This window comes from Amphibalanus amphitrite, unplaced genomic scaffold (assembly GCF_019059575.1).
Source record: "Amphibalanus amphitrite isolate SeventyFive unplaced genomic scaffold, NRLGWU_Aamphi_draft 000775F_arrow, whole genome shotgun sequence".
NCBI classification, from domain to species: domain Eukaryota; kingdom Metazoa; phylum Arthropoda; class Thecostraca; order Balanomorpha; family Balanidae; genus Amphibalanus; species Amphibalanus amphitrite.
In genome coordinates, this window is record NW_024882269.1 from 232,329 (window position 1) to 246,551 (window position 14,223).

The 14,223-nt window shown below is 49.6% G+C and overlaps 1 protein-coding gene across 2 annotated transcripts; it reads left to right on the top strand.

Moving 5' to 3' along the window:
- The first annotated feature begins 5,120 nt into the window (after positions 1-5,120).
- On the top strand, positions 5,121-14,027 carry LOC122365965 (coiled-coil domain-containing protein 177-like). Of its 2 annotated transcripts, XM_043337657.1 has the most exons (11): positions 5,127-5,270; positions 6,103-6,211; positions 6,393-6,605; positions 6,907-7,614; positions 8,012-8,090; positions 9,767-10,100; positions 10,296-10,475; positions 11,392-11,573; positions 11,883-12,095; positions 12,467-12,622; positions 12,967-14,027. In XM_043337657.1, the coding sequence occupies exons 1-11, from the start codon at positions 5,151-5,153 to the stop codon at positions 13,097-13,099; spliced, it is 2,427 nt and encodes an 808-aa protein (XP_043193592.1). In that variant the 5' UTR covers positions 5,127-5,150; the 3' UTR covers positions 13,100-14,027. The 2 variants fall into 2 exon arrangements, with proteins under 2 accessions (XP_043193593.1, XP_043193592.1); XM_043337658.1 differs by lacking the exon at positions 6,393-6,605 and having other exon boundaries at positions 5,121-5,270.
- The last annotated feature ends 196 nt before the right edge of the window (positions 14,028-14,223 follow it).

Consider the following 14,223-nt stretch of genomic DNA (forward strand, 5'->3'; position numbering starts at 1 on the left):
AAATACCTTCCGTCCAGACTGCGTTAAACATCTTAAGAAGTTCTCCGTATTGAGTATTCCCCATATGTTTAAAAAAAGCGTAATGCAGTCTATCCGGTCCTATAGACGTATTTCCACATCGTTTTATGGCGTTTGTCAGTTCAGGTAAGGTGAATAAGTCATTGTAGCATTCAGCATTGTTAGAACGGAAATCAGGCATAGTTCTAATAATGTCATCAACTCGTGTACGAAAATGTTCTGAGTAGTTCTCCTGCGAGGAGATGCTTTCAAAGTATCGTCCAAGTGTATTCCCAACTTCAAAAGTATCATCGATAATACGTCCATCTATACTGAGTACGGGTAAAGGTCTGTTGTATCTCGTTTTCCTTGTGAATTTCCTCAGTATCTCCCACAACCTGGGTAAGGGGGTCTGGTAATTGAAGAGGCTAAGGAGTTTAAGCCAGGAGTCTTTCTTGGCCTGCCTAATAACCTGTCTGGCTTTGGCCTTTGCTCTTTTATATTCAAGTAATAGTCCTGGGACCTCTCTATTTCTCCTAAATCGGTTTAATAGCCTTTTCCGTTCTGTAATCGCTTTCTTGCACTCATCTGTCCACCAAGGACAGCAGTACTTTGCATGTCCAGTTTTCTTAGGTATTGTCTCTGTTGCTGCTGAGACAATAAGGTCTGTCATAACTTTGCAGTTTTCTACTCCCAGTTGATCATCATAGTTGAGTGTACACTTTTCTCTAAATTCATTCCAGTTTGCTTTATTTAAGTTCCATCCATAAAAAATGTCTGAGTCCTGTGAAGGGTCAACAACATTATTCAGTGTTATATAAATTGGGAAATGGTCACTGTCATGAGGATCATCTTCAGTCATCCACATTGCGTGGGGGGCGACTGATCCTGAAGATACTGTCAGATCGATATGGGAGTACAGCCCAGTGTAATCATCAATTCTAGTAGCACTACCATCATTGAGAACATTGAGTCCAAAAGTTCTGATCAAACGTTCCCATATCATTCCCCTTCGGTCACATCGATCCGAACCCCAAAGCATATGACGACTGTTGGCATCCGTACAGATAACCATGGGCTCCGGGAGCTGCTTAATCAGGCTTTCCAACTCTTCATATTGTAAAGGTTCAGTGGGGGGTAGGTAAAGAGAACAGATGTGCATGGTTGAGCTGCCCATTCGTATGGAGCAGGCCACAGCTTGTAAGTTGGTGTTCACAGTTATCAGTCTGTGAGGAATCCTGTTAGTAACATATATACACACACCTCCCTGTCTCCTTTCATCATTGCCAAAAACATCATACCTTGTGTAATTCGGCAAGTTAAAATCATATTCATCTGATGGAAGGAAGTGAGTTTCCTGTAAACAGTAAACATCACATGTTTGGGTCATAAGGAAGGGTTTGACAGAAGCCCATTTTCCAATCAATGCTCTACAATTCCATTGCATTATTTTCACCATGGTGTAGTATGTGTTTGCCTCTAGAGTTTAGAGAAGTTTTTTTGTTTTTGTTTTGTTTTTTTGTTTTTTGTTTTGTTTTTTTGTTTTGTTTTTTGTTTTTTGTTTTTTGTTTTGTTTTTTTTTTTGTTTTGTTTTTTTTAAAGAAAAGAAAAACTAACTAGCTACTAGTGAATATACTATTCACTCCAATCAGTTGTCTGATGCCGCTTGTGAAATATCTACCCATGACTGCTTTCTTGTCATGGGTTTGTCCCCTGCTCTTTCATTGGATATGCCTGCTCTCACAAGCGGGGGAGCGGGGGGGATGGTATCTGGACAAGCAGATACCTGTGGTTTGGTTTTGCCTTTTCCTCGTCCTAAACCCTTTTGCCTTTGTACAGTCTGCCATTTGGCAGCATCTTTGGTCTTTTTCACTGTGTCTATTGTCTGTGTCAAGTCACATGTCTGAATCATTTCGTCTCCCTCATCTCTTTCCATGGGTTGCGTAATTTCATGAGTTTTCCTCGTATCATTCACCTCCCCTTCATCACTGTCTGTTGTAGCATCTCCCATTGTCTCATCACCTCTCGATCTCTGTAATACATCCCTCTGGGTTTCCTTTACACGTACTGTGTCTGTTGTACTAGCAGCACCTTTAGAGGTACTTTCTGTGATCTGCGACTCAGTCAGTTTTTTGAGCAATGTCATCATCTCATCTACCTTCTTCTCTAGCTTTTCTACCTTTCCTTTCAACTCCTCATCCTCCTGCCTTCCAGTAATATGTGGAGTGCGCACAGTGGCAGCATAATTTCTGAGAACAGGGGGCTCATGGCGGTCATCATACAGTTTCCTGGCTTGGCTGAAAGATACCTCCTCTTCCACTTTGATCCTACATATTTCTTTCTCTTTCTGCCATGTTTCACAGTCATGAGATTGACACCCATGATCAGTGCGTCGGCAGTTGATGCACTGGGGCGTGCATTCTCCCTCATGAGGCATTTGTCCACAGTTTAGACATACCTTGTCTTTAGTGCATCGCTCCTGAGCATGCCCAAATTTGCCGCACCGGTAGCACAGCAGGGGGTTTGGTATATACGTGTGCACGTGGTATGTCACATAGTCCATTTGCAGTTTTGTTGGGCAGGATGGTCTGTCAAAGGTAAGTAGCAGGGTTGGGGTCCCTTGTGTTTGTCCATTCACTTTCCTGGTGAAGCGCTTTGCTCCAACAACCCCAAAGTCCTTTAGCCACTGGACCACCTCGTCCTCGCTAAGTTCTTCTAAGTCATATGCACGAATAGTGCCCCGTGATGTGTTCAGCCTTTCATCTTTCAATACTTCACAGTCCTCATTTGCAAATTTCCTAACTTTCAGAAACTTTTCAGTTTGGAGAGCATGTTTCGTTTTGACGAGCAAAGATCCATCAGTCAAAAAACTAGCCTTTTCCAACTTGTCAACATCCCCCAGGACACCTCTAACACCTAACTGCACCCATGGCCAGCCTCTGGATTTAAGTGTTTTCCCCGAGAGGAGTTTGATTTTGAGGTACGACCCGGAGTTTTCATTGTTTCCTTGATCGAAAAAAGATTCATCAGCCCTCACCCGTTTACCGGGCCTTCCCGGCTTCATTTTACATACCGTTGTGCACTGGGATTTTATAAATGATGAACGAATTGAAATTAAACAAAACTGAAACCAAAAACTTAAAGATCCAAGATGTCTTCCACCGCCACGTCACCACTAGAAAGTCAATCAGCTGTTCTTGCCACGTCCTCCCCGCAAGAAATCTGAAGCAAGAGTGATTTCACTCAATGGGATGGGAAAAGTGCGTCAGTTTTGGTCACACAAACTTCAGATATGTATCAAAAATGAGATTGACGTTGTTGTCAAAAACGTACCACAATTTTGTCATTTTGTCCTAGAAATTAAAAATAGAAAGGAGTAATTTTAAATCAATATTTCATATAAAGAGGAAAAGTAGTATAATACAACATCAAATGAGGAAACAAGCCTAAAAATTTATCAAACCAAGCACAGTCTTGTTTCGTAATTGGCTGGTGCTCCTTCGTTCCTAGGCAACGGTTTCAAACAAGCTTTTCCTTTTTCTCAGTTGTTTTTCAGTCTTGTGTTAGTTCTTGGTTACCTTGCTTGGTTAGTTCTTAGTTCTCTTCTCTGCCTTGTTCTCTATATTCCGTGCTTGTCTTGGTGGGAGACGGGGGTTGGGATACATACTTATATGGGCAATTTTTTATTATATGCAGCATGCATTGCTTGGGGGATACATATTTATATTGGGAATTTTTGAATTACTGGCCAGTGGCCTGGATTGGGATGCCTGTTAGTTTCAAGAATGCTGCTGGTACAGGGTACTTATATGAATGCTTGAATGAAGCTGTGACGATATTCTTTTCCATCCTCAGGGCTGACAGATCCTTCTCCTCTATGCCTCAGGCCCATGCTCCAGGCTGGACAGGCAACTTTATCCCATGCAGAAATGCCTGTAAGAGCTAGCCCATAGCTGGGTCTGGGTGAGGTCATGAGATGAGTGCTTGGGGGCTGGTTGGTCTGTCCTCTGGATGGGCTCAGCCCCAGCATTGTTGCCAGCAACTCACCAGGGTGCGCCCCAGCTCGCCATAGTCCCCCAGACCAATGTCTCCCCCTATTTCCTACCATTTTCCCCACTTCTGGCCCTGAAATGGTCTTCAGACCAAAAGTGCCTAACATAGCAAAGCAACAAAAGCTGAGATGGGTGCAGCAAAAATGTTTTAGCCCTGTTTCCCTTAGTATTACTGTGTTTACTGTGTGTAAGGGACAGATTGCCAGGTCACCTACAGGCTACAGCTACAACCAGTATAACGCCTTTTGGGGCGACTAACGGAGCGAGCGAGAGGGTGGGCCTTACACGTGCAAAATTTCGAGGGGGTACCTCCAACTGACTTGTGCACGGCACCCTACTAACCAGTCTCTAGCGATGTGCCAAATTTGAGCACAATCGGCCCAGCCGTTCTCGAGATCTGGAAGCGGCACCCTGCACGTGCGCACGTGCAAAATGGGTCCCAACTGACTTTTGCACGGCACCCTACTAACCGGTACCTAGCCATGTACCAAATTTGAGCGCCATCGGTCCAGCCGTTCTCGAGCTCTGGAATCGACCCCTGCACGTGCGCACATGCAGCAGCACCCCAACTCTGGCACATGGATATGCATTGCCTAGTGGGTGCCTACCTGCATGCCAACTTTCAGCGCAATCGGCCAAGTAGTTACCGAGATATTGCAACAATTACAAAAGTGACACCTCTTCGTTTTGCACGTGGCACGTGCATAAGGGGTCACTCACATGCATCGGGAATAGTCCAATACTTGGTAGAAGGAATGAAGCTACCCTACAAAAATTACCGCATTTATATCGGTCAAGTGGTTGCTGAGATATAAGCGTCGCAGAATCGTGACCACGGCCGGCCGGCCGGCGGGCCGCTCATGCTCAGAAATTTCCGTTATTCTACGTAAGACTCCGCTCGCTTCGCTCGCTCCGTAATTAAATATTAATCTGACTTCTGAGTTACTTTCTTGTGGGACTCAAAGATCTCTTCTCCATGTTATTTATCTTTTCACTGTTACTCAGCTATTCAATGCTAATTCCATCAGTGAGGTGCTCAATTACTTATAAGTGACATCAGCATGCTCATGTTTTCAGAATATTTTGTTGAAGCCTGCTCTGATGCCTCATGATGCAGTCTACCTCAATCTGTATAATTTTGACCTTCCACAACATGAAGATTCTCCCTACATAATTACTAGTCCAAGATCACTTAAGGCTTGTCATAAACTTGGGATTAAGGTATGTAGAGAATAATATTTTTAATGTGTTATTGAAGTGCATTGTAATTGAGCTTTAGATATTAATTTATAGCTGTGGCCAGTGCTTGGGCCTTGCTGGAAATTCAAATGCCTCTTGCAATTAAGCTCAAAGGTCTTGTCTTAATTGCACTATGCTATTTGTTCAGTTTGCTGGCTTGTCAATGTCAATGTACAGCCCTCTGCAAGCTGCGTGGTAGGTATTCTTTTTCCGACAAAAATGAGAATAACGCGAATGCTATGCTATCGGTCATTCGGAACTCGTAACAGCAAGACGCGCTAGACCCCACCCCTTAGATTGGCATCATCACCGTATCCATTTTTTCATCTAGTTCGGCAACTAAACCCAAAAGTTTATATTTGCCCCCAGTACAAACTTTTGCATTTTGTTGCCACACCAGGCGTATACTTTGTTTATTGATACACCTAATCGAAGGAGTGGAGCATGGCGCATCTATTTGCAGTGAGTTCCGACCGACTGATAACATAACCTTTGAGTTATTATCAGTTTTGTCGAAAAAAGAATGCCTACCACGCAGTCTGCAGAGGGCTGTACATGGGTTTAAATGAATTGCTGGTCTTGCCTGTCTTTATCTTAGACTGAGACCTTATCTCTCATCTTTTCCTATTCCTCTCCCTTACATTTTCCATCCCTCATTTCCCCCTCTCTTATCCCTTGTCCCACTCTCTTCCTTTCTTCCTGATCCACCCCATCTGATCAAGCCCTCTCTTTCCTCTCAAAGACCTAATACACATACACATAACGGTTCCAATGTTCTATTTTACCCATCAACTTCTTCTGTTCTCCACACCAGCCTTGTGAGCTGTTGTACAAGTCACTGGATGAATATGAACAGGAGCTGCCTCACCTTCCACTTAGGGATGTTGTCTACCAGTATGAGAGGCATGAGCGAGCCAGACAAGGTAAGCTTGAGGTCTGGTTAGTACCAGTAATTGAGCTTTAGATTAGATGTCCATTGTTTGTCACCAGTATATATGGCTATGCTGCTATGCTTTTTATAGGAGGTTTCTCATGGTGTGAAATTATTTCCTTTGCTTTATCTTCATCTTCACTTGTTTATCAATTAAGATACTACACTTGCAGAGAAGCTGTCGGTGTGTCGGAAGCTGCGTCTGAAGCAGGTGTGCCGCTCCCTGCGCCGGCCCGGCGGCCGCGGGAGGTGCGCAGCTCGCCGGTGCGCCGGCGGCGTCCGCCCGGACCTGCTCCCTCCGGCTGCGGCCGTCATGTCGTCCTCCAGTCGCACGGCCAGCCCGCGCTCCGCCGCCCTCTCACGCACCAAGTCGGTCAGCTGGGGAGGTGCGTAATGTTCTCAGTTGTTGAGCGAAAGCACAATCAGATTCATAGGGGCACAGCAGCTGTACAGTGTACATACAGTGCACAGTGCACACCGTACCTATTCTGCCGTCCAAAGGCAAAACCGCATATGTCGGGTCAGGTCATGAACCGACATATGCGTTTTTGCCTTTGGACGGTAGTATTATAGTGTGTTGCGCCCGATATGAATTGTGTCGACTACGACCACATATGATCACATTATTGTAATTTATTCTGCGTTCTTTGGCGTGCCGTACCATTGATCTCGCTACTTTTCTTTCAGGTCTGGACCGGAGCGGTGAATACTTTACGGACATTCCTGGAGACGATGGGGACCTGTCCTCGGAGGACGAAGTACGGGAGGACGTCTGGTCTAACGAGGACGATGGCGAGGCTCGTGAGGATGGTGGACGGACGCCGAGTCCCGCTCGAGGAGAGGACAGTGTTGCGGAGAACGAGGACCGGCATGCTCAGGACGAGGACAGACGGTCTGAGGACGAGAATGCCACTGACAAGTGGGTCCGCGGGGAAGGGGATAGGGATGGTGGCCTTGCTGAAGAGGGAGCGTATTCTCACAGACGGGATGCGGTCGGAGAAAGTAATCCGAGCTCAGATGAGGACGGAGCAGAGGGCGGGGAGGAATCCGAGGACGAGGCGGGTCGCGAGGACTACGAGTCGTCTCGTTACCGAGAGGAGTCACCCCTCGCGCCGAGGGGGGTCGGAGGGCACAGTGACTCTGACAGTGACTCCGGCGCCGCTGCTGAGGACGGCGACGGTGAACCGGACTGGTATCCGATGGAAGACTCGCGCGCGGCCGACATCAGACTGGAGCTGCGCTCCTCGCCCGGCCTGTCAGCTCCGTCCGGGGGCCGCCAGCGCCGCTCCAGGCCAGTCTCCGTCACGTTCTCTGGACGGCCGCCAGAGGCAGCACCGTCGGCGCGCAAAGCCGCACCTCGATCTCGTGCCACGTCGGCCTCATCACGGTCCAAAGGTAAGAGACCTGACTTGTGAAGAGCTACCAGGCTGAATTTGTTTGCGTTGGCCAGTCGCGCCTGTACCCCGCGCTTCATTTTTATTTTTGTTTTCTTTTGCTGTGCGGCTATCTAAAAAGGGATGTTTGGGATCAGATTCTGCTAGAAGTCAAGCCAGCGTCCTGTGTATATATCCACAAATGCTTTCAGAATGGATATGCTGGCTAGTACCCGTCACCAGTGTATACCTTGAGCTGACTCATCGTACCCTGCGCACGAGGCAGTTTCTTGTGCTGTAGGCTGGCCGCTACCCGTATCGCTAGAACTTCTCTCTCCGTACGCCAGACGAACAACTGTGCTTACTGCTGCTCTAGCTAGCCCCTCTGACCGCTTCTCTGCTGCCCCCGCCTCGTCTAGCCTCTAGGTGCTCTACGCCGCATTTAAAGGCGGAGGGGCGGCGGCACGACACTGCGACGATGTCTGGCGCCGAGAACAGGTAGGTACTGCTGCTTGCCGTTGTGATCAAATAAGGGCGACTGAGAGAGGCGAACTGGTGCTTCCCAGGACTTTTTAGTCTCAGTTCTCTCGATGTCTGTTTCATTAGTCTGAATATCCCCGATTAGTTAGCTGATTGTAGTGTCAGCTTAACCTCACAACTCAAGTGCTACTATAAGGTAGCAAAATGTGCGACTGAATTTTTTTATGTCCATTTTAAGGATTCTCTGGCCACCTAGCCTAGCTGCCTTTGCCAACGCCACTCTAACACTCTAAAAACCTTTCCATTTGTTGCTGGGGGACTGGACGCTGGGGGAGGAGATAATTCAATCACTATTACTGTAGTGTTTATGGCTGTACCGGGAGTGGGGCGTGTGACTGGGTGTCTGTGCGCGCCCACGCCGCCAGTGTGGCCTGGAGCTCCGTACCGTCCCTACGCACGGTCTCCGTGGCTGACCTGGCGTCCCTGCGGCACCTCGACGTCAGGTGGGTAGGTTTGGAGCCATGTCGTCTGCTGTGTCAGCCCGGCACGGCAGCTGGCTTACCACAGCTGCCAGACTAACTGCCAAAGCGGCGGCTTTCAGGCCTACATGACCGGACCTACCACAGCATCGGCTAATGGCAGATGGCCCGACACGCCCGCTGGTTTATAATAGTTACTGCACTGTGAAAGTGTATCACAGCCTTTACTAGCAGGCTGCCACTGTGTCAGCCTGACACAGCCGTCACGGTGCCACCCGCCCACAGCCGTCACAGCCGACAGAAGTGGCAGCCTGGCAGAGCATCCACAGCCTGCTGTGGCAGCCTGTCAAATCACAACCTCAGCTGTAGTTACCCAGCCCACCCGCTACTGTGACTATCTGCCACAGCCTGTCACGGCATTCGTTACCAGATCGCCGTTGTAGTTATTCCGGTGCACCCTTTCATCCTAGCTCCCATTTTGTCAGTTTGGCACTGTCTTCTCTACGTAAGAGAAAGCCTGTCATAGCTGCAGCATTGACTAGCCTGTCGCGGCTATTCTAGCCCAGAAATAATCACTACGTCAGGCAGTCGCAGCCGCTGCTATGATTGTACCATATCGGTCTGCACTGTCGACCCGTAGCCGTCACCCTTCCCATTTTCCAGTCATGTGCAATGGTACACTGTACATACACTGTACAGCATGCAGTGTCGTCCCGTCCAGCTGTCCGTGGTAAACCATCATTACAGACGGGCTTTGGCAGCCAGCCGGATACAGCAGCTACCAGACTCCGTGCACCAAGTTCACTGTCAGCGTCATTTCAGTGTTAGGACGTACACTGTAGTTACTAGTAGTACCCTGTAGTTACCCTGTGTAGTTACTAGTGGGGATATTGTGGCCATTACTGTTGTCTTCGCGTTGTCACTGCCAGCTTTTGTATGACGTTTGCTGTGGTTGATTGCGTTAGCTTAGCTCCCTCACTATTCTACCTCTGACTCTTAATTACTTTGTTACAATCGTTATGACTTTGGCATGCTGTTGGAAATGTTACAGTAAGCAGATTATCTGGCTTCTGGAATGTATGGTAGCCATAGTCAGCATTTCGTGTGTTTAGTGCTAATGCTCGGCTCCCGATCCACTTCTGGCTCCCTGTGCTCAGTCTTCATACGCAGTTTCCCGGTTCACCCTTGACCGGGGCTCACTTCCGTGTCCGGCAGCGACTCTGAGCTGCGTGTCCGTCCATCCGACCGGCGCATCCTGGAGCTCATGTCCCGTCGCCAGGAGCAGGAGCGGCTCCAGGAGCGGCACGCTGTCGAGGAGCACCAGCGCTGGCGGCAGGAGTGTCTGCAGGAGCTGCGCCGCCAGTCGGAGCGCCAAGAGCGCCGCGAGGAGGCGGTTCTGGCGCGCCGCCGGGCGGAGGCCTGGGAGAGTCGCCGGCGACGGGAGGAGCTCCAGCAGCAGCACTCCCAGAGCCTGGAAAACCTGACGGCGCTGATACGGGGACGGGAGGAGCGCGCTGCGCTGGAGCTGGCCGCACAGCGAGGGAGGAAGGTGGGTTATCGAGGGATTATGAGGGCGTCTCTCGTACAACCCGGTGGTGAGTAGTAGAGTAGGTGTCGGATGTGTCTGTGAGGCATCGCCTATCAGCCAGAGGATTCTGTCGACAGACGACACTAGACGATAATGATATATTCAGCACAGACAGCCTATCCGCAGTCCCTTATCTAGCCGCCCACCCACCGACAGGACGAGCAGCTGGCGGAGCGCCGGCGCCGGGAGCAGCAGCAGCAGCTGCTGACGGCTCAGCAGCGGGAGCAGCTGGAGTCGGAGGAGCGGGAGCGGCGCCGGGAGCAGCAGCGGCGGCTGCAGCGGCGCATGGACGAGACCGAGCGGCGCAGGAACGACATCGAGACGGCCCGCACTCAGGTCAGGATGGGATAGGAGTTGGGATAGGGTTAGGCACCTAGGTCAGAATAGTGGGCGGCAGACGGACGGGCGGCCGTGTATCTAAGTCAGTCGGGATGGGGCCGGCGACCTACCCAGAGCAGTCATTGGAGGAGTGAAGAGGTGGGAAAAAAGAAGGGAATGCATGCACATGCTTTTTTACATCACGTTCTGTACTGATGAGTGACGACATGATGAATGGTTTTGCTATGAGTGCTGTTAGGATGATATTGCAGGAGAAATGAAAGTCAAACGGATAGCATAGATTTCTGGCACAGACACTAAGCTCTTTTAAATTCCCACTGCTTTGCAAAGATGACTATATTACACAGTTGTCACTGCCACGCCATGCCATGTTGTCAATGTTGTACTTATCTCTCAATAGATGGCGCTAGTGTTAATACCTGCAAGGTATACTGTACCGCATAACATATGACTATAACCGCAGCATTCCGCGGCCTCGGTTCAGGACTGCGACGATATGAGATAATGTTCGGAACCTTTTTGGGTGCAGACTGTCCACTGAGCTCCTGCTCCTTGAGACACATGTCGGCTGGTTACCTTCAAGAAGAAGTACCAAGGATGAACGGAACGGATTCTGACGTGTACTTCGCACACTTCATCGGCTTCTTTTGACCAGCTGTACCCTGAATATGAATGTACTCTGAATACCGAGAAAGCATTAGGAGAGTGCTAGACTATTCTAGGTTGAGAGCTAGGCTAGGCTAGGATTAGACACAATACCAATTAGAGAGTAGCTGCGGGTCTAGCGGTACTACGTCTCTGACTGTTCTGTTGCCACCGTTACAGCACGTATCTGAGCTGGACGCCAGCTAGCTGGCGCTGAGTGAGGAGCGGATCCAGCCGTACCGTGTCTGACATCTCTGTACCGTTTCAGCACGTATCTTCTTTGAACGCCAGCTGGCTGGCACTCAGTGAGGAGCGGATCCAGCGGCTGGGCGATGCGGCCGAGAGGCGCAGTCAGAAGGTCTGGGAGGAGCTCAGCCGGCGGATTCAGTCGGCCGCCGAGAACCAGCGCCGCCTGGAGCGCGGCAGACGCGCGCACGCCGCCGTCAAAAGGTACGCACGCAGTCGGCTGTACTCTGCGACTCATGTGTCATCTAGTTCAATATTTTGTTGGTGGACTCACCGTTACTTCACGACACTGGCTGTTTAGAGAAGCCTGATTGCAATATGATTTATAATGCTATGCGTTTACCACAGCTGTTTTTGAATTCCTGAAAATGTATATCAGCTTCGCCCTTAAGTCTTTGCTGGATAACTGGTAGACCCGGCAGATTTCAACATTTCTAGTTTCAATTCGCATGTCTCTAGCCTTGATTTACCATAGTAGATAGGCTATATTCAGTCGCCCATCTCTCCTCACAGCGCGACGGAGAGCGAGCGTCGCCGGCAGGCGCGGGAGGCGCGGCAGCGGCAGCTGCAGCTGTCGGCTGGCCGGGGGAGGGAGGCAGCTGCCCGGCTGCAGCGGGACCAGCAGCGGGCCGAGCGGGTCGCCCGCCAGCTGGCGGAGAGTCGCCGGCTGGCTGTCAGTCGGGAGAACCTGACCAGACAGAGCAGACACCAGCAGGCACTGCGACAGTGAGTGATAGAGGATAAAGATAGTGGCAGGAGAGTGATAGTGAATAAGCGACAGGGGGCTCTGGAGTCTGGAGGGAAGGGTAACAAAGCGACATGCTGGGAAGGAAGGGGTACTCGACGCTAGGGGAAATGGAGTGGTCTCATGCTGAAGTAACTCCAACCTTATCGTGTGCTCGACTGCAGAACGCCAGGTTATCTTTCATCATGACTAAAAGGTTGCTTGCATGATGTCTAAAGGAACCTGATATAATTTGGTAAGCTCGTTGCAAACCTAGAATCGCTATTCGCTGCGTCAGGGACTATTTTGGGTAGCGTGTTTACATGACAGGCTCCCTGTTAGCAGAATGATAACTGTTATGTCTGCCTTACAGTATCCGTCAGATGGAGGAGCAGGTGCTGGACGAGGCGCGCTTCAAGCTGCGCCTGGACGAGGCCCGCGTGGAGCAGTTTGTACAGCAGCGCGACATGGCCGTCATGTCGTCTCGGCACCTGGCCCACGTGGCCGCCAACCTGCGACAGGCTGTCAGGTGAGGCCGTAGGTTAACTACAGCTGCGGTGTCATGGGTTGACACTGCTGGGTCATTTCCTGCATAGCGGGGCGCGACTGCCGGGGTAAAGGGAGGGTCTGTTTACTGTTATAAATATGTGGCGTGTCACGTATCAGTATGGCATTAGCTGGATGTGATATTTGGTTCACATGTAGCGAATCCGGCGGAGCGGCTTCCCGTTACTCGACTAGGTATACAACAGATCAGGGAGATGTCCGTCCTAGCACTCACCGAGATACGGTTTTTGCGGTGCATGACTCCTCAAACGAACGTTCTAAAATCGTTCTCCGCTATTATCTCACGTTCGTTCACCTCACCCCCAGGTCAGGTGACCGGTCGGCCACATTTGACCGGATGGCGGCGCGGGCCGACCTGGAGAGCCGTGTGCTGTACGGACCTGCCCACGCCGGCTGCGACAGGCTCTACAGACCCCGCTCACAGACCCATATCCTGTAATCCGTAACCCTGGGTAAGTGGGGTGGCTCCAATAAATAATTGATTTGGGTATGTGGCAATAGCTGGAAGCCGTCGCAGCAGTCTATTACATTTAGCAGGTCGCATTTAGCAAGTTAGCAAGTCTTTAGTCGCATTTCGTGGATTGGTGCTGTTTGCATTTTATTCATTCCAGCCTATCAGAAGAATCAGCTCCGCGGATGGTCGACCATATTATTTGATGTGTGTGTCTGCCTTATGGGCTGGATGCTTCTGTAAGGAATCTTCCAGGATATGAAGACCGGATGATGGATATTGTAATTAGTCAAACGTACGATTGTTTTTTTTTCTGTATGTGATATCAACTTGATCTGTCGCGATATTGGAGAGCTTGCTATATTTTGTTGTCCTCACACCGACGGCTCTTGCCGGCGGTGGAATGTTTTGTGTACGTTTTAGGTCGCTTTGTCCCTTTGTCGTTTGGCACTAAGGTGCTATAATTATTGGTCATTTTTATTTAAGCATTCAGCACTGAACAGCTGATGTATGTGATGTCCTGTGCAACAGCTCATTTCCATTCTAAATGTTTATGTGTAGAGCATCGAATCGATCAGTGTGTTCGCACCGGACACCTTTTTGACGGACGAAGGACTCGTGTGCAATATGTGAAAAACGCATTAACCAGCGTTGGGTGTTAGTCACTGTTTTTGGGCGCCGTGTTATGTGCCCGGTGACTGCCGTCCGGTGCAGAAGAACGCGTACAAACTGAGGAACCATATCACTGCCACCCGCAACGTACGGGCTTCGTCTGCTCGTCACCTTTGGGCGACTCTTTAGTGCAATGATGGCGCTTCCTCACATTGTGGAGGCATTTCCACCGCTGAATGTCTGTCGTTAGATGATTGTGTTGTGATGTGGTCCGTCATTGAAAGAAATACAGCTTTTGTAGAAATCTGGTTATCTTCAGGCTCGGAAAGACGCATTGGTTCACAACTTGATTTCACGCTGAAACTGCGGTGTGGTGATAGTAGCTGTGTGCCCGGAGCATTTGTGTGAAAGCCCAATGCAGCCAAGGTCCTAAAACTATTGCAACGGTATCGAATTATCTTATAGCTCATACAGCCACTGAATTCGGCAAGCTGCGTAAT